Source organism: Miniopterus schreibersii (assembly GCF_964146895.1).
Source record: "Miniopterus schreibersii genome assembly, chromosome: 16".
NCBI classification, from domain to species: Eukaryota; Metazoa; Chordata; class Mammalia; order Chiroptera; family Miniopteridae; genus Miniopterus; species Miniopterus schreibersii.
The window spans coordinates 32,936,487-32,964,306 of NC_138116.1; the positions used below are offsets into that span (position 1 = coordinate 32,936,487).

The window sequence follows — 27,820 nt, forward strand, 5'->3', positions numbered from 1 at the left end:
CTACACTGAAGTTTCCGGAAATTCATCCATTTCATCGAACGCATTGAGGGTGGTTTTGCTGTTGCTCCTGGAAGAATCTTGGATTTTGTCGCAATCCGCTTTAAAAAAACAAAAAAACCAAAACACTATTTTAGAAATAGTGCAGCCTGCAAGGTGTGCTTCCATGTCTCAGTGCACTGCTCGGTTTTCCGCCACCCAATTTTTTGATATTATTCCAACTAGGGTTATAAAAGGTCAGAGTTGGAAGGGACATGAGACCCAGTTTACTTGAACCCTCCCATTTTACAGATGGGGAAAATCAGGGCCCTCAGACTCAGTTTGCCCAAGGTCACATGGTCAGACAAGAATGGTGGTCACACTTCCTGACAGTAGTGGTACCTGTCCGTCTCACGGGCCCCGGGTCTTCGTTGAGGAAGGAGACGTGTGTTTTCCATTCGGTCCACTTCACCTCGTTGATCCTGCGAGTATGATAATCATTCTCACTATTTCACAGCTGCACCTCATCAAACACAAGCAAATGGCACGGCGTTGGGGTGTCCTAGACAGCTCCCCTCTGTCTGTCACGGGGATCAGGGTTTGAAACCTGCCCAAGTCCCCATTTTCCCAGGCCTCCGGGGCTCAGCCTCCTCCTAGTGTGTGGGACCCCCAAAGCTCAGAGAGGTATGACAGGGACATCTTCAGCCAGCAGCAGTGTGCCTGACGTGAGAGGCGGGTCTTGGGGAAGGAGGGAGGGGAGGAGGGGAGGAGGGGGGGGGCCCAGCTAGAAGCTGCGAGGGTGTGAAGATGAACCGCACAGATGGTCAACCAGGGTTAAGGTGGCACTAGAAGGTGGTTGGGACTCAAACCCCCGAAGAGTGGGCAGCGTCTACAGGGTCGGATTGCAGCTGGTTTGGCTGAAGTTCACGTTCAGAGGCCCTCTCTGGAGTGAGCACGTCAGAATGAGAGCCATTCGTTAGGGTACCGATTCCAGTGGGAGACGATGGCTGGGGGAGGAGGCGGTGAGCGGGGAGTGGGCTAAGGGGGCGTCTGCAGGGCCGGGCAGCCCGACGGGGTTGGAGGGATGCATGGGCAGGGAAGGCGGTCATGGCACGTGCAGGCACTTTTTTAAGATCAAAAAGCTTGATATCTGTCAAAGGTGGCTGTCTCACTTTCCATTGCCAGTGACAAAGTGTGCCTCGGGTCCCGGGTGTCGCGGAATCCACGCAGAGTGGACGGAAGGACAGAGTGCCAGCGGGAAACCCTTTCCTAAACAGACCCTGGGAGGGGGGGGCTGGGGCAGAGTCTCCCTTCCTCTCCCTCCTGCAGCTCAGGGAGCCTCGTCCCAGGGCCAGCGACCCAGGAGGACACATTCCGTCTCCTGGAGCGTCCAGACAGACAGACCATGGCGCGGGAGGCGTGTGAGGGAGGCGCCGCTGCTCTCACAGCCCGACCCGGCTCCCCTGACCCGCCCGAGGCGCCGCCAAAGGGCCCTCCGCCCTCGGTTACCGCAGACACAGTCGGAAGTCCTCCTCTGCTACTTTACACAGCTCTCCCATGCGGAACCTGCTCCTCAGCCACTCGGGCAACATCTTCTCAAACTCCAAGATCGTCCTGGCTCTCTGGGGACAGAAACCAGCTTAAGCATGTCGCTGAGGGGCCAGCCCAGGAGCGCAGCTGCGTGTGAGTGTGCATACACCTGCACGTGCACACACATGCACACACACAGTACACACGCACAAGTGCACATGCACACACCACCAAACAGCCCTCCACCCCCCCCTGGAAGCTTCATGCATGGATCCTGAGGGTTCAGCTAATCTACAGAACTCAAAAATGAGAAACCAGACGTTTGGGGAAGGTGTTCAAATCGCTGTAAACATGACATAAACAATGTTTCTGGAAGTCCAGGCACTTCCTAAGTGAAATGTTAGAATCCTGGGTCCCACGGTGAAGGGAAGTTCAGACGTCACGTAGTCCCACTTCCATCCCAGGCTTGGAATCCCCTCGGCAGTTTTCCTGGCAATAATTTGTCCACTCTCTCCTAAATATTATCAACAAGCCAATTAAGAAAGCCCTAGTAACTAGCAACTTCCCTGTGTCAAATCAAAGCTTTTTCCTTGAAGGTGCCCCATGAACCTCAGTTCTGCCTTCTGGGGTCATAGAAGGAAGCTGTTCCTTCTTTCACAGGTAGCTCTGCAGGTATCTGAAGAGCTATCACCTTCTTCAAGGCTAGTTTCAACATCATTTCTTGTGAAGCACGGTTTCCAGTCCTCTCCCAAACCTGGTCACCACCACTGGACGTTACTGTGGTGGCATCCTCAGCATGTAAGGCCCACAGTATGTGAAGAGGGTTGAGGCCAGGATGGAGGAGAACAGAATGATCACCTCCATGGTGCTATACCCTATACTCCTTTTAATATAACCTAAAATCACATTTCAACATCCACGTATCACACCAGTGACTCTGAGCAGAGCACTCCCATAAGCCTGAGTTGCTCTCACACATGCTGTTGACCCTATACTCAAGGATCCTAGACAAATGCTTCCTGAGACCGAGCCAAGCATGGGGAGCTTACACAGATTCCCAGGCCCCACCCCAGATCCACCAGCGCTGATGGCTGTCAACAGTGCGTGGTGAACTGAATCCCCGTGAAGGCTCCCACACCAGGGCCTCCGCCGGGCTCACCTGCAGGCGCCAGATGCGCTCACTCTCCTTGGAGACGTTCTCCACGGTCTCCCCCATGAGGGCGATGAGCATGTTGAGGAGCAGAACGAAGGTGAGGATGACGTAGGTGATGAGCAGGAACAGAAAGAGGATGGGGTACTTGGAGTTCTGCTGGATGTTCAGGTCGCCCAGGCCTATGGTGAGCTTGAAGAGCTCCAGCACGGCGTCGCTGAAGCTGCCGTAGGAGCTGCAGTCCTTGTTGTCGTCGGGACACTTCTCAATCAGCGAGGCCAGGGCTGGGAGGAGATACCAGGGTGCCCTCTTCAGCCGCTCGGCCTGGTTAGTCACCCAGCAAGCTCGTGCATTCGTGCAGGTACACACATGCCCACGCACGCTCCAGGCCTGCCTCCTGCCCGGCTCCCCGCAGAAAGCCCTTGCTGCCTGACAAAGCCCACACTCTCCTGTCCTTAAACCCCACCACTTGGCCCTTGATCGCTCGGAGCCTTGCAGAGTTAATTATAATCTGTGTGTCCCTGGCCCCCTAACCAGGCTTCGAGCTCCCGACTGCCTGTAGGCCAGGTCATCTCCCACAAGACCGTGAGGTCCTGAGTGTCCCCCTAGTGCTCTGTAGTGAGATCCCCTGGCCAAGGCCTGAAGCCCTTTCTTCTGTTCTTTCCAACACACTATAGCAGTGGCTTCTTGCTGGCTGGCTGGCTGGCTGGCTGGCTGGCTGGCTGGCTGGTCAAATTAATGAGGGACTAAATAGATGGATGATTAAACAAGCAAGTGAAAGATAAAATAAATAAGCAAATAAATAAGCAAATTATGACACAGAAAAGGTGTCAGGCAGATGGGAGCAGCTGCTTAACTTCAAATGCCAATGATTCCTGGGGAAGAAAACTGGCCTGAGAAAATAAAACCACACCTCTCCACGCAGAGGTTAGAAATAAAACCGGGTTGTGCCATTCCCCTTGGTTGTAAATGGAGAGGTTTAAGAGGGGGCTCCCATCTCTAGTCCCCAGCAGGTCAGAGGCTCTCACAGGCCTGTCGGAAGTGAACCCTGAGAGTAGCATGAGGTGGAGGCCCCACAGAGATGACCTCAGTGCATTACCTTCCTCATAGTTTTCAAAGACCATCAACCAAATTTCTGTGAGTTAGTTTCCCCATCTGTAAAATGGGGCCAAAAACACCTGCCAAGCCTCTCTCAGGTTTGAGGGTCACATGGATGGATATGAAAGCGGGAGGCGTAGCCCACAGTGGGGATGGACAAGAGCGACAGGCCTAGTTCGATCTGGGAGTCTAAGCCTCAGTCACCTTATGGTCAGGTAGGAAGATTCCCCCTTGACTGAGATTCGAGAGAAGTAAAAAGAGAATGCCTGGAAAATGCTAAGCACAGCAAGGGCTCCGTTGGTAGCTGATATAATTGCTGCTGAGGCTGCTATGTGCGTTGTCATTGTGAAGTCTCTATAAAGTGCTTTACAAATGTAGGAGTTACTATTATTTATAAAGCAATTACCTACTCCGAATCCAAGTAAGAACACGATATATACGAACAAGAACTTCAGGACATCATGCAAAATGACCTACAAAGAAAGAAGCATGATTTGAGGGTCAGATCTGAGCACATAGTCACTGTACACCGATGTCGCTGCTTCCCACGCTCTCCCAGGCTCCCACCCTAACCATGCCTCACTCAGGCCATTCTCCCTTCCCCTTAGCCAAGTCCCCCTGATGCTCCAAAGCTCTGCTCTGGATCCCTCCTTCTCCAAGAAGCCTTCTGCTCTCCTCCCTCCTCAGCCCTCCCTCCTGAAAGGCAGTCTGTTTCTGTCCCTGCTGATTCACCCCGTCCGTGAGCACCTTCCTTCACAGAGTCTCACATCTGGAAGCCTCCCATCTGGAATTCTCAAACTTCCAGGGGCAGTGGTGTGCTGGAGCCAGCTCTTACCAGCTCACCAGAACTGATCGCTAACATTTGCATGAATTTCTGTGGGCTGGTTGTTAAGCACGGCCATTAATAAAAATTAAATCATACAAAATTATAAGAAAATAAATTATATTAAAAATAGAGATAGTAGTCCAAACTCTCCACTTCTTAGTTATTTTACTACATTTTACAATTCTCTCTGCTCTCAAGGTTCTTTACATCTCTTGTAGCCATATGGTGGAAATACTATTAATAGTGTTACTGTGCATCTCTCCCCACCTCCGTGTTCAGTGGCGTCACATTGGTAGCTGGCAATCAGCTAGGGTGGGAGTATTTATACCACAGTAATTGGTAAATGCTACCAATCAGAGACTGACTCATTGTTTTGTTGATTGTCTAGATCTAGATGTGAGACAGCAATGGAGAAAATGCTAAAGCAGAGGAAACTTTAAAATGTGTGCTATCTGTAGCTGCTGCACTGTGAAGAGCACAGTGATATTAATGAAACAGTCTCCTAGTGTTTGAACACAATTATCCAATTCAGCAAGCAAGTGGCCCACATCCCTGACAGACAACTGAACTTCCACCACATCTTCCCTGTTTTACCTTTGTTTTACTCCTTAAAGAAAAATATCAACCAATGTTTACGTTGGAATAACACTCGTTTGTCGGTTGCAACCATAGGTTAGCAACAGACACAGGAATCCAACAAAAATAAATCATTCAGTGAGACTCAGGTAGCTATGTGGAATTTACAATAAAGAGTATTGCATGTTTTATTATTACTTAGAAAAGAAATTTCGTACTACATCCTTTAAATAGTAAATTTTATAATAAACATTTTTGTATCTGTGTGTGTTGTTAAATTCTTACCAGCACACCACTGCCTGGAGGTGAGAACCTTCCTTCACAAAGTGTGTCCCTTCTCAATGCCCAGGCATTTTGGGGGTCTGGACACTTAAAGCTGACCAGAGGCAAATGGAGACAGTGGCATTCAAAGAAAGAGCATCAGCCTGTCCCTTGGGTAAGCTCCTTTTGCTCTCCAGACCTGTTTCCCCACCTGAAAAGTGAACATTCTCTGAGGACCCTCCCAGCCTGCCTGTCTCTGATGCTCCGAGGCCCCCAAACGAACCTTCTGGATCATGACGCTGTACATGCCCATGGACTGGAACCCCCGCGTGTAATAGAGCATGTTCGCCCAGCCCAGGGCCATGGCCAGCACGAGGCAGGCGAGGTACTCTTTGTAGGCAAACAAGTACAAGAAGACAGATAGTATCACAAGCACAGCTTGGACAAAACTGTTCAGGAGACACAGGAGACAAGGGCCTTACTTACTTCTCCGCATCAGGGAGATATTCAACCCCCCCACCGCCCTTTAAACCCTGAACCATCACCCCGGTGGCTGACGCTGCAGAGATGGATAACGCCGGCCCAGACCAGTAAGACTACGTCTGAAACCCAGACCGCACCGCCAGATGCCGGTCGGGGCCAGCAGTGGGCTGGTGCAGCTGACTTTTTACAAACACAGATCTCCAGGGCCCCAGGAGGTTCTGGCTCAGAAGATCTGAAGAAAGCCCAGGAAGCTGTATATTTTTAAAATCTCCCACATGATTTCTGATTCTCACACAGATTTCAGAACCACTGGGGTAGACTGAGGATGCAGTAAATGATTGCATTTTTAACCAAAACAATAAAAGCTGACAACATCTATACTTATAAGCCAATCATAACAAAAGTCCCTCAAACCTACTTTTTAAATCTTTTAACAGCATGGGTGGGCCTGGAGATTATTATGCTAAGTGAAATAAGCCAGTCAGAGAAAGATAAATACCATATGATCTCACTTACATGTGGAATCTAATGAACAAAATAAACTGACAAACAAGATAGAACCAGAGGCATTAATACGTGGAACAGCCTGACAGCTGTCAGAAGAGAGGGGGAAGGCGTGACTGGTTGAAAGGTGAAAGCCAAAGACCATACACGTAACCCACTGAGACAGACAATAGTATGGTGATGGCCAGAGGGAAGGGGAGGCAGGAGCTGGGTGGAGAGGGGCAAAGGGGCTGGTGAAAATAGAGACTTCTGTAATTGTGTCAACTATAAAAATAAAGGGGGGACAGCAAAGAGACTCACTTTAAATTAAAAAAAAAAAAAAGTACAATATGTGCCAAGTGAAATGAGCCAGTCACATACACACACAAAAAATACCATATGAATTCACTTATATGATGTCCTTAGAGTGGTCAAATTCATAGAGACAGAAAGTAGAACGGTGGTCACCCAGAGCTGGGGGAGGGGCGTAGGGAGCTGTTATTTAATGGGCATAGTTTCCGTTTTGCCAGATGAAAAGAAATCTGGAGACTGGCTGCGTAGCAATGTGAACACTTCAAAATAGTTAAGATGGAAACTTTTATGTTATGTGTATTTTCCCACAACTTAAAATTTTTAAGGTACAATATATACCAAACATGCAAGATCAAACTCTACTCTTAAACAGTGTGTAGCCATCAGTTATGCAGACATCTGGATAAAAGCCTTCCCTGCCTTAGAGCATCAGGCAGTCTCCACCATTAGGAAATACGTAACTGGTTAAAGTTGGGACACGGGCAACCTTGTGTTTCTCATGCAGTGAAAAGCAAATATTTGGGTGATCGGTGCATTTGGGAGTGAAGTGAGGAAGCACGTCCACGCCTTTCTCTCCGCTAACAAAACAACTGAGAGGCAGAAAAGCAGGACAATGCATTGGTGTCTTTTGTCTGCACTAAAGCCAATGGCTGTATAAACGGGGTTTTCTCTGGAATCCCTACCCTTTCTCAAAGGTGACAAACTCTGTGTGACTTGCATCGTGGGGCAGTGCTGCACCCTGCCTATCCATTCACTGCAGTATCTGGGCGCCCCACCTGCCCACAGGGATGAAGGACTCAGTTCATGCCCCTGGGAGGCAGGTACATACTTAATAAAACACCTAGGTAACTGGAAACATCAGGCCAAAGTTCAAGGTCCTATAGACCCAACCTGCCAAATACTCAGAACAGGGACTTCAGTGGCATCCACAGGGCTATGAAGCCAGCCTTCCTCAACCCTGCCGCAGATTCATTCAGCCTCTGCTCACTTAGAGACGGTCGTGTAAGCCTCTGACGTCACGTGAGCTCATGCAGACAGGGCTGAGCTGGGCTTTCTGGAGAGGGCCCTATGGTAGCCAAGCCTGTGCCAGCCTGAGGAGAAGATGACGGAGGGGCTGGGACTGGCTTCAATGCCGCTGAAGTTCCGAGTGCCTGGGAGGGACTCACTTCCCTGCTCTGGGCCTCGGTTTTCAAACCTGCAGACGAGACTCAATGAATTTCTCAAGTACTTTCCAGCTCTGATCTGCCAGGGCCCAAGATGGCACTTCTAGATCCCATGAACTTGGAGGAACTGGGCTTCGTAAGGAAGCAGACAGCCCTGCTGAGCCTCTCCATGCCTTCTCCCTGCTGCCTGCCGCCTGGGGCTCTGGGGCAGGGTGGAGTCAGCCATCGCTGCAGCCAGGTGGTGGCCACTGTCCTAGGGTTTTCTGGGTCTCTCTATGGGCATCTATGTGCCTCTCTTATCAGAAGTGAAAGAGAAGGTCCCTGGTCATGTGAGTACAGCAGAGTAACTGGGACATGGAGACAGCAACCACCATATAGGATTTTAGCCCTGCCTGTGTGGTGGTGACCAAGGGGACAGACCTACTTACAAGACAAAGTGAAACCAGGCATCGGAAAGGATGGACTGCAGATCTGAAGGTCTCAGCAGGAAGATCGCAATGCCCTGCGGCCAGAAAGGAGAGAAAAGCTTCAGCTTCTTCCTGCCTCTCAGGACGAAGACTCAGTGTACAAGGGCCCAGCCAGAGCCCAGGTGAGGCCTACAGAGGGGACCTGCACCTGGAGGACCAAGGCAAGCCCCAGGTAAACGTGCATGCCCCCCAGATCTTCATATATCTCTCACCCTCACCCTCGCCCCAGAACCTGTAAAGCAGCACAACCAGGCAGCTACCTGCCATCCACCAAATACAGGGGGCAAAAATAGGTGAATAAAAATAATAAATAATACAATAATTAATAAATAATAATACAAGAATAAACTCTGTTTTGCGTGCTCACAACAACCTACTTCTGCCCACCCCTGTATGGCCTAGCTTTCTGCCCTTGGAGTCTTAGCTCATGCTGTTCCCCTGGCCTGCCCGGTAATGACCTTCTCCCCGTGTCCTCATGCGCGGTCATACCAGAGTAAGTGCCATCTCTGCCCTCAAGCCTTCCTGCCTTCCCTTGTCCCCAATAAAAGTCATCTCTTTTCCTCTGAACACTGGTCTGAACCCAACTCAGAGCCTTTTCACAGCCTATCTCAAAGTCTAGAAGTCTGTGTCCCTCTGAAGTCCCTTACTAGACTGTGCGCTCAAAGAGGACAAGCGCTTTCCCTGCCTGTCACCTCCCCCAGGGCCCCACATTAGATGATGTTGAGAATATACCTGTTGACTCATTGGCTGGATAGATGGATGGACCAATCAAGTGACTGGTTGATAAACAGATGGAAAGATGGAAGGATGGAAGGGTGGAAGGGCACTAGGTAAGGATGAATGGGTCTTCAAATAGATGAATGAGTGGCCGGGTCGATGAGGGGGGGCAGGTGATTGAATGGGTGGACAGAGGGGATAGGAGGTGGGTTACTGATGGCCGGGGTGGGTAGATAAATGACAAATAGATGGACAGATGGATGGAGGGGTACATAGATAAGTAGGTAAGATAGGCCTGTTTATTTATTTATTCCCACTTTGTAACTAAGAAATCTAAAGCTTAGAAAGGAGACGGCTCCCCCCAAGCCCCCAGCAGTAGCGGCAGAGTAGGGTGGGATGGACACCACGCCTGCTGTCACCTGCCTGTATCGCAGGCCAGTCCGGAAGGGTTTAGCGCCCACTCACCTCTTTCACAGAAATGCACATGGCCCAGATGAGCACGAACATCCTTCCTAAGAGCTGCAGCCACCCCATCTTGTGCGTCAGGGCCAAGGGGTGTGGGAGGGCCTGGGAAAAAGGGAAGGAGTGGAGGGTGCAGGATGGGGAGCGTGGAGGGCAGGGGCAGTGCCAGCTCTGCAGGGGCCATGCGTGAACACGGGCTGAACCGCAGGCTGGGTCAGAAGGCGGCAGGAAGCTGGAGGAGGGACGGCAGCCCCTACCCCTGCCGTTTCCTCCCAGGTCTCCACAGCGAGGAGCCTGCTAACAACCCTCACACCTCAGGACATTAGTCCTTACGGGAACCCACCCATGTTCAGGCACTCACGGGGCCTCCTCACGGTTAAATAAAGCCGAAGCTCTGTGCCCTGGGGAATGGATGGATGGAAACCTCTCAAGGCCCAGAGCGGCGGGAAACCTTGTGTAAGGGAGCTCCCCTTTTCTCCGTATCCTGTTGCGCTCACCCCAGAAACACCCAATCAGCTCTAGATTTAGACAGAGCCTGGCTCTGGGTCTCCTAACTCTCCAGGTCTCTCCCCAACATGGGTCAGCCTGGGGCTGAGCACGTGGGGCTGAGCCCAGCGAAGCACTGGAGACATATTCAGTTCCCTAGAAACTGTGGGAGACAATAATTAGGGGAGCCCACGAAAATCTCTTGGCCTCTCTGGGCCTCAGTTTCCCCATCTGCACACAGGGCAGCTCCGAGTTCCTGCAGCCCTCACCACCCCATGCCCCCGCCCCCCGTCAAGGGACCCACATACCTCCTCCTCCCGGGGCCGGTAGTAAGAGATGAGAGTCAGCGTGATGTTGTAGAAGAAGTAGAAGCAGAAGGACAGGAAGAACATGTACTTGGCGAACTTCTTCCATTTTATACGCAGCAGCGTGTGCAGTGGCTCCAGCGTCAGCATCTCGTGCCGGTTCTGGGGGGTAGACCACCAGTCACCAAGGGGACCAGGACAGGGGGAGCCATGGTCAAAGGCCCTCATTTCAAAGGAAGCTCTGAGACTGCCCTGTCCCAGCAGGGGGCCAGTCATTTTAGTCCAATGGACTGGTTTGGCAGAAAATGCCAGGAGAGCAATTTCCAGCTCCTGAGGCTCCCTGCCAGGGGGCCCAGGCAGCAGCCAAATGCCGCAGGAGCTGGGCCCCCAGCAGGAGCATCTGATGTTCAGTGGGGAGCGGGGGCCAGAAGGAAGAAGGAGTGTGACTGGGATTCTGGCTCCAGCTTAGCCCCTCTTCTCTGTGTAACCTTAGGAAAGCCCCTCACCCTCTCTGGTCCTTCATCTCCTCATCTATACAACTAGTATCAATCCAACTGCCCTACTCACCAGGCTGCCCTGAGGGTCCATGAAGACCCCAGACAAGGCAGGCTTGGGAAGCGTGATTCTTAGTAAAATGTAAAGAATAAAGACCCAGTCTGCTGCCTCACTTTCCCCCAGAGCCAAAAACTTCTCACTGCTGATCCTCTCTCTTCCCCTCCAGTTGCACTGACCTCCCCCTCTTGCCTCCTCCTGGAAGGCCTCCCTGATTGCTTCAGCTATGCACTCCCTGACCCTCACTTAGGGCCAGGTTTGGGGGGAAAGGAAATTCTAAGCATGGTCAAATACAATGAGTGGGGGGGGGAGAGAAACGAGATGGAGAAGATCAACATCAACCATCTCTACCTCCACACCCACCTGCCCAGGATTCTTAGGAGACCCTCACCCAAGGACCGCTGGGAACAAGTGAACCCCACACAGGTCCTGCCCATATTGTGCCAACTCTGCCCATAAGGCAAAGAAATGGGGGACTACAGACATGTCCACCTAGTGGCTTGGTGGTCATCCCAGTGTCCCGAGCCCAGCCCTCACCCCTGCCCTCCCCCAGCCCTCTGGGAGACCCACATCAATGTTGGTATTGTAGACAATGATTTCCAGCACCGAGTTGTCTGTCGTGGTGTCCACGTTGGTGAGGTCGTAGAGCGAGGACGACACGGGCCCATATGCCCAGTCGGTGAACTTCCTGGACAGGCTCCGGAGAGGCTTTTCCTTGATCTCACGGCTGAGGATGTACTTCAGGATCTGGGGACAGGAAGAGGAGCACCTGTCAGCCACAGAATGGAGCTCGGGGCCCAGAGAGCTGGGAGGATGCTCCCGGATCCATCCTTGGCGGGAGCATCTTCCTGGATCTCTGGGGAAGGTTTGGCGCAACCGCTGGGCCTGACTTTATCTGTGGAATGAGCCAGAAGCTCGCTGTCCTGCCCATCTCACCGGGAACTGTGAACAACAGAGACAGAGGTGCAGAGGCCCTTTGCACGCAGTGGAAAGCGGCATGGTCTGCTCTTAAAACCCAGTTCAGTAAACGATCTGGGAACTGACAATTATGAGAGATAATTTCTGTTTGGCCTGGATCTGCGAAGAAGCTAGAAGTTTTTCCAGCTTCTTTCTCCCACCCTCAGTCAAGAACCCTGCGAGTTGAGGCTCACTGCTCTGGCCAGACACAGGGTGATGCAAGATACCAGCCTTACAGAGAGGCCGAGGGACCCACTCCAGGTCAGTGATCCTCGAACTCTGCTGCATATTAGATCGCTGGGGAACATTAAAAAGTCCCACACCACTGACTGACTCAATCCAAATATCTGGAGGAGGCCCAGACATCTGTATCTTACAAAGCTTCCTGGGTGGTTGCAAAGAGCCGGCCAAATGGTTAGCCACAGCTCTCCAGTTCACAGCTCTCCAGTTCACCCCAAAAGCTGAGCTCTGGGGTGCCCTAGTACCATGGAGGCCAGGGCTTCCTGAGGCACCAACCCAGGGCCCAGGAGGAGGGACCCGTTAAGGAGGACAGCATCAGAGCCCTGATCTCACTCGAGTCAGTGGGGTTCCCATCTCATCTTGCGTGGGAGCCTTGTCTGCATTGCCAAGGCAGAGAGCTCCTAGGGACAGGACAGGACTCCCCAAAGACAGGGTCTGTGTCTTAATCACGGAAGGGGAGGAAGCAGGGTGGGGCGGAGGGAAGGAACACAATTCCTCCTTTGTTAAGATGTTCTCCATTCCCTCCTCTCCCAACAAGAGAATGAAAAAGTCCCTTGTGGGCCCCAGCCCTGACCACTGGACCAGGACCCAAGGCCTCAGGGCACCCACTCCCCATCCCCCACCTTGACCAAGCACTGCTCCAGCCACCGAGAGATGTGTGCCCACCACAGCTCGAGTCTCCACCTAGTTAACCCTTGAGTTCCACAGGGCACACAGGGCACTAAGGGCCATAAGCAGCCACATGCTCTGCTGGGGCCTTGGCCCTGGTGGACAGGCTGGGGTCTGTCCAGAGTCGAGACTAGCAGCCTATTGGCTCTGGATCCAGAGCAGCTATTCTGGGACTCTTGCCCTCATGAGAGGCCAAAGGCCCCAAGGGTCAAACACTCAGCCTCCTCTCAGTGCCTGTCACACAGGAATCCTCAGCCACAGGCATTTGAGATATTATGGCACTACAGCCTTAGGTTCCCCTACTCTGGCCCCGAGAGGGGGGCTCCCGGGGCACAAGATAGAAACATGGAGTGTGAGAGACTAAACTCCAAAGGGTGGGCCCTCGCACCGGACCTCAGCGGCTCTGGGTGGTCATTCAGGACAAATCCAGCTCAGGCCACAACTGCACTTCCGAACCTAAGGCTGAGAAGTTCCCGTGGCCGAGGTGGGACCTATGGGGCCCCAGGCAGGCAGATGGTAGAGCGCCTCCTGCCCTCCCCCCTGCCCCCAAGCCCCACCTCGGCCTTGCCCATCTTGGCGGCCAGCTGCAGTGGGGTGAGGCCGTCGTTGTTGCGCGTGGTCTCCAGCTCCCAGTTGCCACTCCTCAGCAAAATCATGTCATACATGCGCTTAACGAAGTCATTCTGTGTCTTGAAGTCTTCGGCCACCGTGACCAGCGCATGTAGGATGTTGTTGCCCCGCGAGTCCTGCGAGGTGATGTCTGTCTGTTCGTTCTCCATCAGCAGCTGCACAATCTCAGGCTGGTTGGTACATGCCGCCAGGGCAAGAGGTGTCTCACCTGGGGGCGGGGGAGCAGTGGGGCTCAGTTCTCTCATGCACCAGAGCAGTGTTCCCCAAATCCCAGGACTGAAGCCCATATCCTGACCATCTTAGTAGGACTGACTCCTGAAACTCCCTGTCCCTTTCCCAGCTCCCCTTATATGGGAAGAAACTAAAGGTAGATCATTAAAGTAACCCCTTTGCTTAAACACACTGGGCACTTTCCTACCTCAGGGCCTTTGCACAGGCGGTTCCCTCAACCTATAGTGCTGTTTCTCAGGTATCTGCATCACTCCCTCCCTCATCTCCTTCAAGTCTTTGTTCCAATGTCACCTTTTCAATGAGTCCCATTTAAAATTGAAATCCACCTCCTTCCTGCCCTAGAACTCTGTTTCCACTTCTCCTGCTTTACTTTTTATTTTTTAATAGCATTTATTATTTTCTAACATATTGTTTAATGTTATTTATTGTATTCATTATTGATGTTCTCTTTCCTGTCTCTAGAATGTAAGTTCCATGAGGGCAGGGACCTCTGTTTTGCTCACTGATATATTTCAAACACCCAGAATAGTACCTACTGTGTATAGTAAGTGCCCAGTTTTAAGAGGAACAAAGGCACGTGGTCACACAGCAAGCCTGAGGCAGAACCAGGACTGGATAGTAGGTCTCCTGCGGCTTACCTCCCAAACTCGGTCTTGTCCCCCTTCTTCATCCCACCCAACAAATGTTTCCCAACACCGACTCCAGCCAGGCCTGATGCTGGGCAATGGACTGGACAAGACTCTGTTGTCAAGGTCGCCCAGACCCTTCTAGTCCTGCTGATGCAGAAACCACCCAGAAGAGAAAACAGGTCAGTGGCTGTCAGTCAGTCAGTCAGTCAGTCAGGGCTGGGGTGAATTTTACTGTATCTAAATTGCAAATTTAAAAAATATATTTTTTTCACCTAGAACATCCTAACCCCCACTGCTTTTGGACTCCCTAACCTGCCGGTTAGAGAATTTTCATACTCACACTTTTGACTCCCTGTTGCACCCCTGAGAGGCACGGAGCACAGGGGACAGGGGGCAGAGCTGGCAGCCAGGACGCCTAGGCCAGCTCCTTACTACACTGCAACTAGTCATTTCCCTGCTCAGATCCTGGCTCTTGGCCTGTCACCTAGAGCTCTCTCCTTGCTCTCCCTCCCAGGTCTCTGGTCCTCTTAGGCCACCTGTGTGCCTTCTTAGACTGCACTCCCTGGATGCAAGCTCACCACCTCTCCAGCCCCTTCCTTTCTGGTCCAATCCAGATGGACCTGCCCCTGCCCCCACCCTGGTCCTGGTCCTGGTCCAGGTCCAGGTCCCGGTCCCGGTCCAGGTCCAGGTCCAGGTCCAGGTCCGGGTCCGGGTCCAGGTCCAGGTCCAGGTCCTGCTCTCCAGGCCCAGCCTGCTAGCCCCTCTTGGGACGGCCCCTCCCTGCGCCCCCCTCGGGGACCCCGCCTCCCGGCCCTCGCCCCGCGGGCCGCACCCACCGAAGTAGAAGCCCTCGTGCTGGTACTTGGGGTTGAAGAAGACCCCCTTGGCGTGCGCGTTGACGTCGGCGCCGGCGGCGATGAGCAGCGCCGTGAGGTCCCCCTGCCGCCGCTCGATGGCGATGTTCAGCGCCGTCTGCCCTGCGGACCGAGCGGGGCGGGCGGGGGCTCAGCGGCTGAGACCCTCGTGACAAGCCCTGTCCGGCCTCCCCACCCTCCGCGGAACCGCGGCGAAACCAGCTGCCAGTCTGGTCTCGGTGTCGCCAGCCACCAAGAGCCCCGGCCTCGCTCTTTGCCTCATTCCTTCTTACGCGCAAGCGGGGAGCGCTGACGGGGCGCCCCTTCTGCGCCCCTGCGCGGGGAGCTGGGGACACGCGCGCACACGGGGTGCAGCTCAAATGCTCGTTCTGAAGAAGCCGAGCCCCACTGAAAATTAAGTGCTACCAGGCAGGAAAAGTGGGGGCGCGCGAGTGCCTGGGCAGGGGCTCTGAATCCCGTCCAAGGGGGTGCAGGGCTTCCCAGAAGTGGTCTCTGGGCTGCCATCGGGGAAGTTTAACAAGGCTTGGTGGCGCCAGCTCAAGGCCCGAAAAGCCAGGCTAGGAGGTTTGAACTTGAGCCTAAGGGCCATGGGAAAGTCACCAGGTGCTGAAGCAGGTAAGTGGCATGACCAGGGTTTGGGGGGTTGCACATGGGCATTTTCAGATCCCTGTGGCTGCAAAATTGTAGGATGTCTTAACATGAGCCCAGACTTCTGTGGAGCTGTTGAGCCAGCGGAGAGAGAGTGAGGCCCAAGGAACCTTAGAAGAGCCCTGGGGGTGATCTGTGGGGCTTGGGCAGGAGAGGTGTCTCGGGTAAGGTCCAGGTGTGGCCTGGGTGCTGGGTGACTGGTGCTGGTGAATGAAGATCAGAAGAGGGGACAAGCAGCAGGGAGGTGGAGAAGGGACATTAACCCTGTTGGTAGAGCCTTCAGAACCTTCAGATGGAAGGGACTGGAAGGCTTGGGGGTATCTCAGAATGTCCCACCAGAAACGGCATTTTCCAAAGAGCTGGCATCTTGCCGTACATAAAAATAAACTACTGGTGGATTTAAAAATTAAGCATTTTTTTAAATTGGAAAATTTGTTTGTAACTGAACTTTTGGTACAGAAAACCTTCTTAAGCATGATGCAAAATGCAGCAACCATAAATAAAAAATTGACATGTTTGCTTACATAAAAATTAAATATTTCTGTATTTCAAAAGACATCTCAAAGAAAGTAAAAAGGCAGTTGGTAAGCCAGAGAAAATATTTGAGACATATCAAAGAAATAATGTGTGTTTTAAAATCCACAGTATATTAAGAGCCTTACAAATCAATAAAAAGGCAAACAACCTAAAAGGAAACGGAGAAAAGAATATTAAGCACCCCTCCGAGAAGAAAATACACACAGTCAATAAAGAAAGTGAACAATGTTCAGAATCGCTAGTAATCAGGAAAGTGAAAACTTGAACCTAATGGGTTAACACTTTTCACCCAGATAGGCAAAGACAGAGAAGGGAGGGAGGGAGGAGGGGGAGAGGAGGGAGGGGAATTAGTGAAGAGTGGGGGGAAGGAGTACTTTTGTACCCTTTTGTGAGGGGAGAGTCAAGTAATACCTTTTGGTGGGAAATTTATCAATAAGCATTCTAATTTTACTTATTTTTTATTGATTTTTAGAGAGAGAGGATGGGAGAGGGAGAGACAGAAACATCAATGTGAGAGGGAAACATCAATCAGCTGCCTCCTGCATGCCCCCTGCCAGGGATGGAGCCTGAAACCTGGGCGTGTGCCCTGATTGGAAATCGAGCTGGCACCCTTTCAGTGCATGGGATGACACCTAACCGAGCCACACCGGCCAGGGCAATAAGCATTCTAATTTTAAATGTGCATGCCCCTGGGCCCAGAAATTCCAATTCACAGTCTTTTCTTAAAACATGTGCACACTGTGCACAAGGTCATAGACAAGAGTGTGCATTTTAACACTGTCATAGTGAAATATTGGAAATGACCTGGATGCCTATCAACAGGGAAATGGTGAAATTGGCCACAGTACAGCTATACTCAGACTAAGCAGGGAACGAGCAGGAGGCAGACTTTAATATTCTGACAGAAGGTTCTAAGACATGTAGTTAATCCCCAAGAAAACAAGTTGTAGAACAATACAAACAGCACAATACTGTTCCATGTTAAATAAATAGATAAATGAATAAAGCTATCTACTTCTTTGTGTACACACACACATATGTCAAAAACCTAGGAAAGCCCTCAAAGCACACACACCATAGTAATCATCTCTGGAGAGGAGAGTGAGAAACAAGTGGAGGGTTCCTTTTAAACTTAATTAAAATATTTGAATGTTTTATAATGGAATTCTATTCATGTACTACTTATGTAATTAAAAATTAATTTTTATGTTGAATCTCAATGATGAATATCTAGAGGTTCATTATGTTAATATTTCAAATGTATCTTTAAATTTTTTAATAAAAAATATAGTTGAATAAGTTATTTTTAAAAAGTAAGTCTCTGAAGACCTCTAATAAAATGCTAAAAATAATAATATAATAATATTTTAAAAGTTGTATCCTATTAGCAGTATAGGGAGGAAATATTAGCCTTTGCCAGATGGGGAAACTGAGGCTCAGAAAGGCAAGATGATTGCCCAAAGTAAGAAAAAGTGCTACTCTTGTGGTCCCAGGTAGCAGGGAGTGCCTAGAACATGAAAGGGAAGGTATCAGCAGATACCCTCAGGGGAAGGGGTTAGGAAGACAGGAATAAATGGTCCACCATGCAGAGAGAGGGGGTGTCCACAGCCCCCCACTAACCCACCAGCAAGACATATTCATGAAAGAAGGGAAAGACAAGGGGAGGCTAAGAAAGGAGAGAGGTAGGATTTGCAGCCAGGACAGCAAAGCCTTAATAGAGACACTAATCTTCATTTATTCACTCATTCAAAAAATATTTATTAAGGACCTTTTATGTGAGACCCCAGGAAGACAAAGTCCATCCCTGCCCTCAAAGAGAACATGCTGCTAGAAAGAAGAGTCTGTAAGTCCCCACAGTACTGACAAGAAGAAAAGAGGGGATAGAAGGGGCCTGAAAAGGGAGGGGAGTCAGGACAGAGAAGACTGAATCACTGGCCTGAATCCCCCTGGCTACAGAACTAGTAGTAACTCCCTAGTGAGAAGCTGAACACATTATATAGCTCATTCAGTTTCTCTCTTTGCTTTGGCTACCAGGAAACTCCACGTGTAGTTCAGCACTCAGTTGCAACAATCTTCCCTGGGTTTCCTCTCTTCCAACTGATAGTTTTTAGTTTTTCACAATCCTTGACATTTTTTGTATACAACAAAAACCCTTTTGAAACTCTGCAGAGTTTAAATAAATAAAAATAAATAAAAATGACTTTATCCCATGAGAAAAGTTAAGGGCCCAAGCTAGACTCCCACCTGCAAAAAGATGAGCTGTTCAGTGCCCCCTGGCATATCATTAAGATGGCATCCAGTAATTCTTGAGCCCACCACTTTTGCCACAAGCATAAGGTCCAAATGGGATGTTTACTGACTCCAAAAACTCAAATGAGGATCCACCTCATATGCACAATGTATTTCCTGGGCAGGGAAACACTGTCCCAGGGGGTCTCCTCACCCCTCCCTGGCCCACCTAAAAGAGAAGCCACGAAATTGAGGCCCAAATGTGCAAGCTAATCATGATGATGATGATGATGATAGCTGCCATGTGTTGGCCCCGCCCAGCCCTCTAACGTCACCTTCGGCCTTCTTTCCATCACTCAGATGTGCCACGTTCATCCCTCTCTCAGGCTGTTCCCTCTCCCTTGCCTTGTTCTGGATCCTTCTTCATACAGACCTCAGGTCAAAGGTCACCTCTCTGACCATCTACCCTAAAATTGCCCATCCTCAGTTACTTTTGGCCACATTCTCTTCTTTAATTTTATTTCAAAGTGTTTTCCATCTGAAACTACCTTCTTCAGCGCAATGGCCTTCATCTGCCTTGTTCACCACTGCATCCCGGTGCCAAAAACAATGCCCGGCGTGTGGTCGGTGTTTAGAATTATTTGCAGAATGAAGGAAGGAAGAGAGGAGGACCTACTATGTGCCGAGTGCCACCCTACGTGCTTTGGGCTTTCAGTGACAGCAGTGCCTCCGCGTGGCCTGGCCGTCACCCGCGGTCTGCACCCCCTCCAGCAGGCAGTACCTTTGTAGGCCTCCTCGGTGTACTCGGCGTTGATGAACCTGTCCAGGATGTTGTTCTCATCGGCAAAGGCGAGCAGGATCCGCACGATCTCCTTGGTGTTGGGGTTGATATTCAACAAGGCCTTCATCAGGCAGGTCTTCCCTGTGTCTGAGGCCGTCAGCTTGTGCATGAGGAAGTCTGCAGGCGGAGTCACAGGGTGGAGCTGCAGGAGCGCCTGGGAATCTCGGCCCAGAGGAGGGGAGGGGAGGGTGTGGGAGCTGTGGCCTCAGACCTTGAGACCTTGCTGCTTGGCCCTACTGGCCTCCCTGAGCCCACACACCCCCACCCCCACTTTCCTCCTGCTCCTTCGCTGGTTCCTCCTTCACAGAGGCCCACGAGAGCCTCATCAGAGGCCTTTCACTCTTTGGTTTCTTCACTCCCTTCCTAATAGGGGCAATCTCACCACATGGCTTCCCACGGTCTACCTCAGTACTAACGCCCTGAAATCTCCAGCCTGTCCCCTCCTGGTAGCCTACAAATAGAGTTCATCTACTCTCCCTAACCTGCTGCTCCCCTAGCTCTCAAGACATCTTGGCCTCCACCATCCACCAAGTCACCAAGGGCACCGCCCAACTCCTGGCTCTCCTTCACTGCCCATGTCCTTGAGTCCTGCCATTGCCACTGCCTGAATGCTGTTCCCCTCCCTCAGCCCTGCTGTTGGGGTCCTAACTCTGCCTGGACAGTGGCCTCCTCCAGTTTCACCCCCATCCTCCAGGCAGTAGCCAGACTATGGCCCTCACCTGTCTAAGCCCCTCCATGGCTCCCCATTGCCCTCAGAGTCCCTAATCCAGCATTCAAGGCTCCTCACATGCCAGCCCCATGGTTTAGTGGGAGGGAAGGTGGACAGCAAGAGCCAAGGAGAGTCCCCAGCCCTGCACCCTCTGCCAGGGCCAGGCACTAACCAGACACGTCCAGGTTGCGGCGCCTCTTGCAAAGCTCCTGCAGCTCCACCAGCAGCTCCACCAGCTCCTCCACGCAGCCCTCGGACACAGCCGCAAAGATGCACTTCTTCAGCCGCTTCTTTTTTCGCCTCTGCTCTTCTTTGGCCAGGTTTGCACTGAGGCCAGAAAAATTTTCCAGCTCACCACACATGTACCCACCCCCCCTTCCCCCACCAGAGCTGCGGTGCCTACAGGACACTGCGCTTCCAATATCTCTGCGTGCCTGTCTCAATGCCTAAAATCCCCTCCATTCATGCTCTGGGCCCCTGGGATCCAAGGCACCCTATAGAGTCTCCCCTTCTAATCCAAATGCAATCATATTTTATCAAAATGGATATTGGGACACACATAGTAATGAACAGGAAGGAAATATGCCTAACTTTTCACAATTACCTTGAAAGTATAAGATTAGGGGAAGGGAAATTTCATTTTCACATTTTGTGTTGTTTGAATTTTTTTCATCTATCCCTCCCTTCCCCTACACTCCAAATAGGCAACCACGGTAATGTGCTGACATGTATGCTTTGGGTGTATATGTTCTTGCAAAATGTACACTGACATTTGGTGGCTTATTTGCATGTATTTCAAATTTACATATATGGTATTGCATTGAGTTTCCGTTCTGCTGCATAGTGTAATGGATGGATATTACTTTTATAGTTTATAAAATGTAATACTCCCCTCCCCCAGTAAATTTCCTACACTTCATAGCCATGGGCCCAGACATTTGCCCCGGCCCCTCTGGAATGGCATCTTCTTTCTCTTTCCTTCAGGGTCCTAGTGGCTGTCCTTCTGGCACATGCCTGGCAGACACTGGGAGGAGGGAAAGGGCCAGGCTCACCTGGGACTGTTGGGATTGGATGGGGTCTCTGTCGCGTCATCTTGAGGAGATTGTGGGGAATCCATGTCATCGCAGTTGCCAGACAGGCTGGAGGGGAGGGAAAAGAGAAGGAAAAGGAACACGTTTTAAAATGAACAATGTTAGCATGCCACGACAGGCCTGGCCATGTGGCCCGGGGCCAGTCACTGCCATCCTCTGGAGCTGAGGGCCAGCCAGGGCTGGGGGCTGGGGGCTGGGGGCTGGGGGCTGGGGGCTGGGGGCTGGGGGCTGGGGGCTGGGGGCTGGGGGCTGGGGGCTGGGACTGGAGCTGGGGGCTGGGGCTGGGGGCTGGGCAGCGGGTCGTACTTACCACTGCCGGATGTTGGAATCCATAGGCTTGGAGAAGATGGGGGGAGAGGTCTTGGCCACAGTGGGGTTGGGCTCAAACCCTTCTATCTCCAAGAAGAAATGTGCGCTGGGGAGACGAGCAAGTAAGGCCATTAGAGCTGGGCCTAATCTGCCCGTGTGTCCTACAACCCTGCTGCCAATGGTGCCACCCGCTCTACCAGCTCCATGCTGGACTCCGTGCCCTCGTGGTCTTGCTCACCCCTCATCGCAGCCCTGTGGGGTGGGCATTGTCCTTCTCACCCACATTTCATAGGTGGCCATGTGGAGGCTCTGAGGTCAAGCAACTTGCCTGAGGTCACACAGCAGGTAGGTGGCAGAGCCTGGATTCAAAGCTGGGTCTGGGTGACTTCGCGCTAGAAATACTGGCTGGATGAATCTAGTTGTCCCTGTTGAGGTGGCCTACTACCTGAGGGGGACTTTCCTGTCTGCAGCTGCCTCCAGGTGCAAAGGACTCAGCAGGGATGGGGAGTATGGCGATGGGAGCTAATTCCTCCATCCCCACGCCCCACCCCCTACCGCCCTCCCACCTCTGGTCTGAGCAGAGCCCTTCCTGGGGAGTCCCGAGACCCTGAGATCTACAGGGGCCTTTCTTGACTCTTGAGGGAGAGAGGAAGGGCTGGAGTTACACTGGCTGCTCAGGTATAGTCCTCACCCCGCTCTCCACCCCCTTCTGTCATCTCTCATGCTGGGAATCCTTGTCAGGAAGGAAAACTCGGGAAAGCACTTTGGACAATGGAGCTGAGGAGCAGTGGAGGGGCGAGTGAAGGGTCCTCCTTCCCCTGAGGCTGGAGGAACAGAGACATGAGCTCAGAACCCTGGCAAAGGGGAGAGATTCACTGTCCCATGAGAGGCAAGACACACACTGAAGGTGAGACTCCCCAGCCAGACACAGGCCCAGCCGCCTCCAGACATGCCCACAAATGCAGACACGCATGCTCTCAGACCCCACAGTCACACACTCAGAGACACCCCTTCTCGTGACAACCAGGATGGTGAGGCTCAGGCTGAGGATGACCCCTGTGGCAGCAACACCCCCACCCCACGGCGCTGCAGTGTACGTGCTGGCTCCGTGACCTGGCCTGGACTGTGGCTTTCCGACCAGCTGGCCTCTCTCCTAAGCACCTTTGCTGCCTGTCTCCTCCCCAGCCATGTCAAGTTCATGGGAGGGCAGCAGGGGAGACATGGTGGCCCCATTCTACAGAAGGGGGAACTAAGGCCCAGTATGGAGAAGTTGCTCATCCATAGTCACCCCTGAGGGTAAAAGCCAAGTTAGAGAACCTGACTCCTGATGTCCAGGTTCATGGCTCATACCATTATCCATGCTGCTCTGCTCTCCCCTCAGCCCTCCAGACCTGCTTCCAGGAATTAGCTGCAGAGGGAGGCCACCCAACACAGCCCCCACCTGAGAGGGAGACCCAGGCCTTGCCTCGGGACTCCCTTTCCTCTCCTTTCTTCCAGCCACAGGCAAGTCTGGAAGGCTCAACTAATCCAGAAATGGGCATAAGTGGAGTGGGGGGTAGTGTCGGCTGATACATTGACCCTCACCTTCCTGTCTCCTGCCCATCAAGAGGAACCTTCTGACCCGACCTAAAATGAGATCCTTCTTCCGAAAGAGAAGACAAAGGGAAGAGTAGACCCCTGGCTGGGAGCCTGAGGCCTGTGTTCTAGTCTGGCTCTGGCTTCTGCTTCCTGTGTGACCCCAGGTGGTCTCTTGCCATCTCTGGGCTAAGTGTCCTCACCTGGATAGAGAGAGCATGGCTGGGTCAGAGATCCCCAAGGCTTGGAGTCTGGAGCAGGGAAGCACTGGGATCCCCCACTTATGGACTGTCCAGCTGAAATGAGCATCAGAGGTCATCCAGCCTGAACGTCACTCCCCTGCCCCCTGCCATGCCCCCACAGTAGCCACCTCAAAGCTATCCCTACCTGCCTGGGCTCCTCAGTAGGACATTTACTCATCAAATGTTTGATGAGCACCTACAATGTTCCAAGCCCTGTTCTAGGAACTGGAGATATAGCGGTAAACAAGTGGGCAAAATTTCTTTCCCCACAGAGTTACTGTTGCAGTGGGTTGGTCAGAACTGGGCCTGAGGATCAGACCAGGGCATAGCACAGTGAGGCCACTGTTTTCCTTGCTCTAGACAACACACTGCCCTTCATCTGTAAGTTCCTCTGTGCAGAAACCATAGTTGCCTCGTCCTTTCACCCGAACCCAACCCTGGCCCTGAGACTCCAAAGGCCTAACTCAGCAGATGAGCAGTAAGACGGACAGGTGGTGAGGGAAAGAGAAAGGGGTGAAAAGAAGAATGGCTGACGGGATGGATGGGCAGGTGGGTGGATGGATGAACAGATGGGTGGATGACGAATGGGTCAAGGAAGGCTGGTGAATGGATGGGTGGACTGATGGATGCATGGAAGGAAGGAAGGAAGGGAGGGAGGGAGGGAGGGAGGGAGGAAGGAAGGAAGGAAGGAAGGAAGGAAGGAAGGAAGGAAGGAAGGAAGGAAGGAAGGGAGGAAGGAAGGGAGGGGGAAAGGGGGGGGAAAGGGGGGGAAGAAGGAAGGAAGGGGGGAGAGAAAGAGGGAGGAAGGAAGGGAGGGAGGGAGGGAAAGTGGCTGAGGAGTTCGTAGTTGGGCGGATGAATAGGTGAATAGATAGAGAGGCCCGTGAACTGGACCAATAAGCAAACGGACCAAAACACACACTTACACTGTAAATGTTGTTTGGAGGTTACACCCCTCACGTGACTCCCACTGGGCTCTCAGTACCCCAAAGCCCTCACCTCTCATTCCCAGTCTTGCGCAAGAAGCTGAGGAGGGGTCCTTTGCCTCTCTTCCACTCCTCCTCCTTCTCAGGGCCTCCAGCCAGAGCCCACAGGGTCTTAAGAATGGTCCAGAAAACCAAATCATGAAAGTATCTTTCCACGCCAGGCCTGGGGACTGAGGGCCCAAGGGAAGGGAAGAGGTGTGTTTTCATGTCACCATGAGGTGTCCTCACTTATGCCGAGGGACTGAGCTGAGCTACCAGGCTGCTTACTCACCAGCTCAGCCACTCCTTCTCTCCTTGTCTTGCCTGCTCCCTCACTGACTCACCCACTTACTCCAAAACTAGGAATATGCTCTGTGTAGGGAGCATGGGGGCAGGGAGGGAGGAGATGACCTTTCCGGAGGCCCTGACCTTAGAGATCTCAACCAGGGCTAAGACACTGTCCTAATAACAATGCTACCTGTTCAGAGAGACTATAGGAGCTCAGGGGAGAAGGTCCTCCCAGTTGAGGACAGGGATGGGGAAGGCTCTGTGCTCTCTCAGGGTGTGATTTGAGCAGGGTGTTGGACTGGACCTGTGGTTTGGGAAAAGCCTTAGAAGCAGAGAGGGGTATGAGAGAAGCACCTGGAAGGAAGGTGAGGGCTGTGTCTGAGAAAGGAAGTCTTGGGGGGCTGGAAAGGAGAGTGGTAAGAGCCAGGCTGGAGAGGACCCAACTGTGGGCAAGGATCTAACTCCTGGGGCAGGGAGCTGCTGGACCTTGAGGGCCTGTCGCATGCCTACACTACTTGCCACTGCACATGCCACCTCTCACCCTCCATCACGGGCAGATGGCAAGGTCTTGTGACATCCTGGCTCCTGACCAGCAGCAGATGCTGCTTGTTTATTTCTACCTTCGGCCCAGACCAAAGGGCACCACCTGGGTGTTGTTAACTCAGGTGAGCAGACAGCGCTGCCCCATTTCTTCTGCATTTCTGTCCCTTTGAAGGCAAAGAACTACTCCCTTGAGCAGTCCCAGGGCTGACGAGGAGCCTGTCTCCCTGCTTTGTCCCAAGAAATGCCCAAGTGCTCTGAGCCCCATGAGGCCAGCTCCTCCACAGGCTTTATCAACCTGCATCTCTGTCCCTGGCATGACCTTGCCCAGGGCCCAGTAAGATGGTCACAGTGACGACTACTCACGGGAGTGGCATGATAGTTCAGGAAAAACCTCTCCAAAAATCTCTCCCAATCTAGATTTCTTGGTGCCTTCAATTCCACCATTAGTACCTATTTTCTTAGTGGTCACAATTGCCTTCTTTATTTACGTATAATTTTTCTTTTCTTTTTCTAGACCTGAAGAGTCCTATACTCGATTCTGAGGGAGGTTCCCAAATTTTCAGGGTCTTGGGAGAAGTAGGCACACAAGGGCTCTCAAAGAGCCCTTGGGAAGGAGAAGGGGCCATCACTTCCTGAGAAAAGGTCACACCTCACACCCAGGCCCTTGACTGGTTAAGGCCATAAGCAGAGCGGAGCCTGGAGCTAAGTTCATGAGCAGCGATGGGCTCAAAAAACCCAGCTTGACTGCTGGAAGAAGCTGGGATTTTCCTGGGAGCCTGTCCTCAGTCCTTCCCTGAGCTTGAAACCTTCCCTGGGAACACGAGAGGGATGGGGAGGGGAAGAGAGGCAGGTGGTGTTTGGTGGCTTAGCTCAGGATATCTCTGCTCTTCCCGAGACCTGTCGGATCTCCGTGTCTGATCTCTGAATTTCCTCCCCTGTGCTCCAGGATGCAGCCTCCATCTGGATGTCCCTCGGGCACCTCCCAGCCAGCATTTCACTCCTAAACTTGGCTGTTCCTCCTGACCTTGTTCGTTCTCTCCTGACGTGCCCACGTCAGAGACGGCCCCACCGTCCTTCCAGGTCACCCCACAGGAGAAGGGGATGTCTCTTGTTCTTATTTGCCTTCCCCTCCCTGTGGGTCCCATGGTCCTAATACCTCTCTGATTGGTCCCCTTTTCTCCACCCCTAACCACCCAGTCTCAGACCTCACCACCTGGGCTTCCCAACAGCTTTTCCTCCAATCCATCATCCACACAGATCACCCAGAGTATCCTTTCCAAAATGCAAATCTTGCCATGCCCTCCCTTTCACACAAAACCCTCTATGGCTCCCCACTCAGTTTTGTCCGATCTCCTTAACTGACCACCAAGACTCAGCCCAATGGAACTTGTCTCCTCAAACTCCCTCACCCACCCAGCACTCCAACCACATGGGACTCCTCACTGGTCCCTGCCCCCAGTCTCTGCCTGGGATGCCCTTTCTCTTCCTCTCCACCTGCCATCATCCACTCCAACACCACCTCCTCCAGGAAGCGCCCTGAGACTGCCCACGGGATCAGCATTACCTGCCCCTCCTCAGGCCCTACCCTGCCTAGTTCACCCTCTCTTTGGGGCACTTCCCACATTCTCCTTGGCATCCCTCTCACCAACCAAACTGTGTGCAGGGGCAGCCATTCTTTTTTCGTGTGTCCTAGACTCCCCAGCCTGGGCCGAACCCCAGACCTGACACACAGAAACTCCGTGATGATTACTCAGACCAACATAAGGGAAAGTACCAAGCTCATCTCTGGCCCAAAAGTGGGCCTGGGACAGGGACAGAGGAAGCCGGGCAAATGGGCCAACCTAGACTAGGGGGCCTACCCCACGGCCAGGGGAAGCACAGCTGGGGAGGAGGAGGGGCATTCGGGCCCCTCAAGCCTGAACGCCCCTCAAGGGGGTGGAGAGACAACAGTGGAGACAGCTCAAGGGCCAGGTGTGACCCTGGAGAGGTACTTTCCCTGCTCCACGTTTCCAACGGGGAAGTGGTCACAACCATCCCAGCCCTGCCCAGTTCCCAGGGGCCCTGCTGAGTGATGATGACAATGATGACGATGAAGATGAAGCTCAAGGTCACAAAAACACTATCAATGCCAGCATGTGCTGTGCCCTGACTGCGGATCAGGCACCATGCTGAGCACCTTGATAGCATGATCCCAATCAACTATCATGCTATGAGTTGGTGCCATTGCTGGTGTCCCCATTAGTTGGAGAGTGTAAGTAACCTGGCTGGGCACACAGTGGATGTGCAAGAAAATAGTGCCCAGTACGGGGTCCCAGCCAAGTGCAGTTCCCACCCACCTTTTGCTCCAGTAGTCTCTTGAGCACCACCACCCCCCAGGAGCCTTCCTGAATGTTCCTGCCTCAGTGTCCCATGACCACTCCAGGGAGGCCTCCCCGATGATCCCAGTTATGCTGACCTCCCCAGCTCAGCGCCCTGAGTTTGCAGTGTGGTTTCCCCATCCCCAGTTATACTCAGTTGGGCACCAGGCCACCATAGATGAGACTGAGACTCCAGGTCCACCCCATGCAAGGGCTACCTGAGAGTGGGCCCCAGGACTCCTCCTGTGCCCTCCAGCACTGCACCCAGGCCCGAGCCTGCCAGTCCTACCTCTTCTTAGTGGGGGTGGTCTCTGCTGGCCTCTTCTCTTGCAGGACGACATGGTTCCCACTGGTGACGGCGGTTTTTCTGGATATGAGGGGCACCATTTCCTTGGGGTGAGCACTCAT

The 27,820-nt window shown here is 52.4% G+C and overlaps 1 protein-coding gene across 2 annotated transcripts; it reads right to left on the bottom strand.

The window, feature by feature from the left end:
• On the bottom strand, nt 1-27,820 carry TRPV3 (transient receptor potential cation channel subfamily V member 3; the record flags this gene model as incomplete). 2 transcript variants are annotated; one of them, XM_081161971.1, is made up of 17 exons in its annotated part: nt 1-98; nt 379-458; nt 1,486-1,598; nt 2,666-2,940; nt 4,161-4,227; nt 5,701-5,866; nt 8,287-8,360; nt 9,508-9,609; nt 10,299-10,457; nt 11,418-11,594; nt 13,271-13,551; nt 15,040-15,180; nt 19,274-19,450; nt 20,215-20,369; nt 21,095-21,181; nt 21,444-21,548; nt 27,702-27,820. In XM_081161971.1, 17 exons carry the CDS (start codon nt 27,818-27,820, stop codon nt 1-3), a joined length of 2,376 nt encoding a protein of 791 aa, XP_081018097.1. The 2 variants fall into 2 exon arrangements, with proteins under 2 accessions (XP_081018097.1, XP_081018096.1); XM_081161970.1 differs by having other exon boundaries at nt 1-125.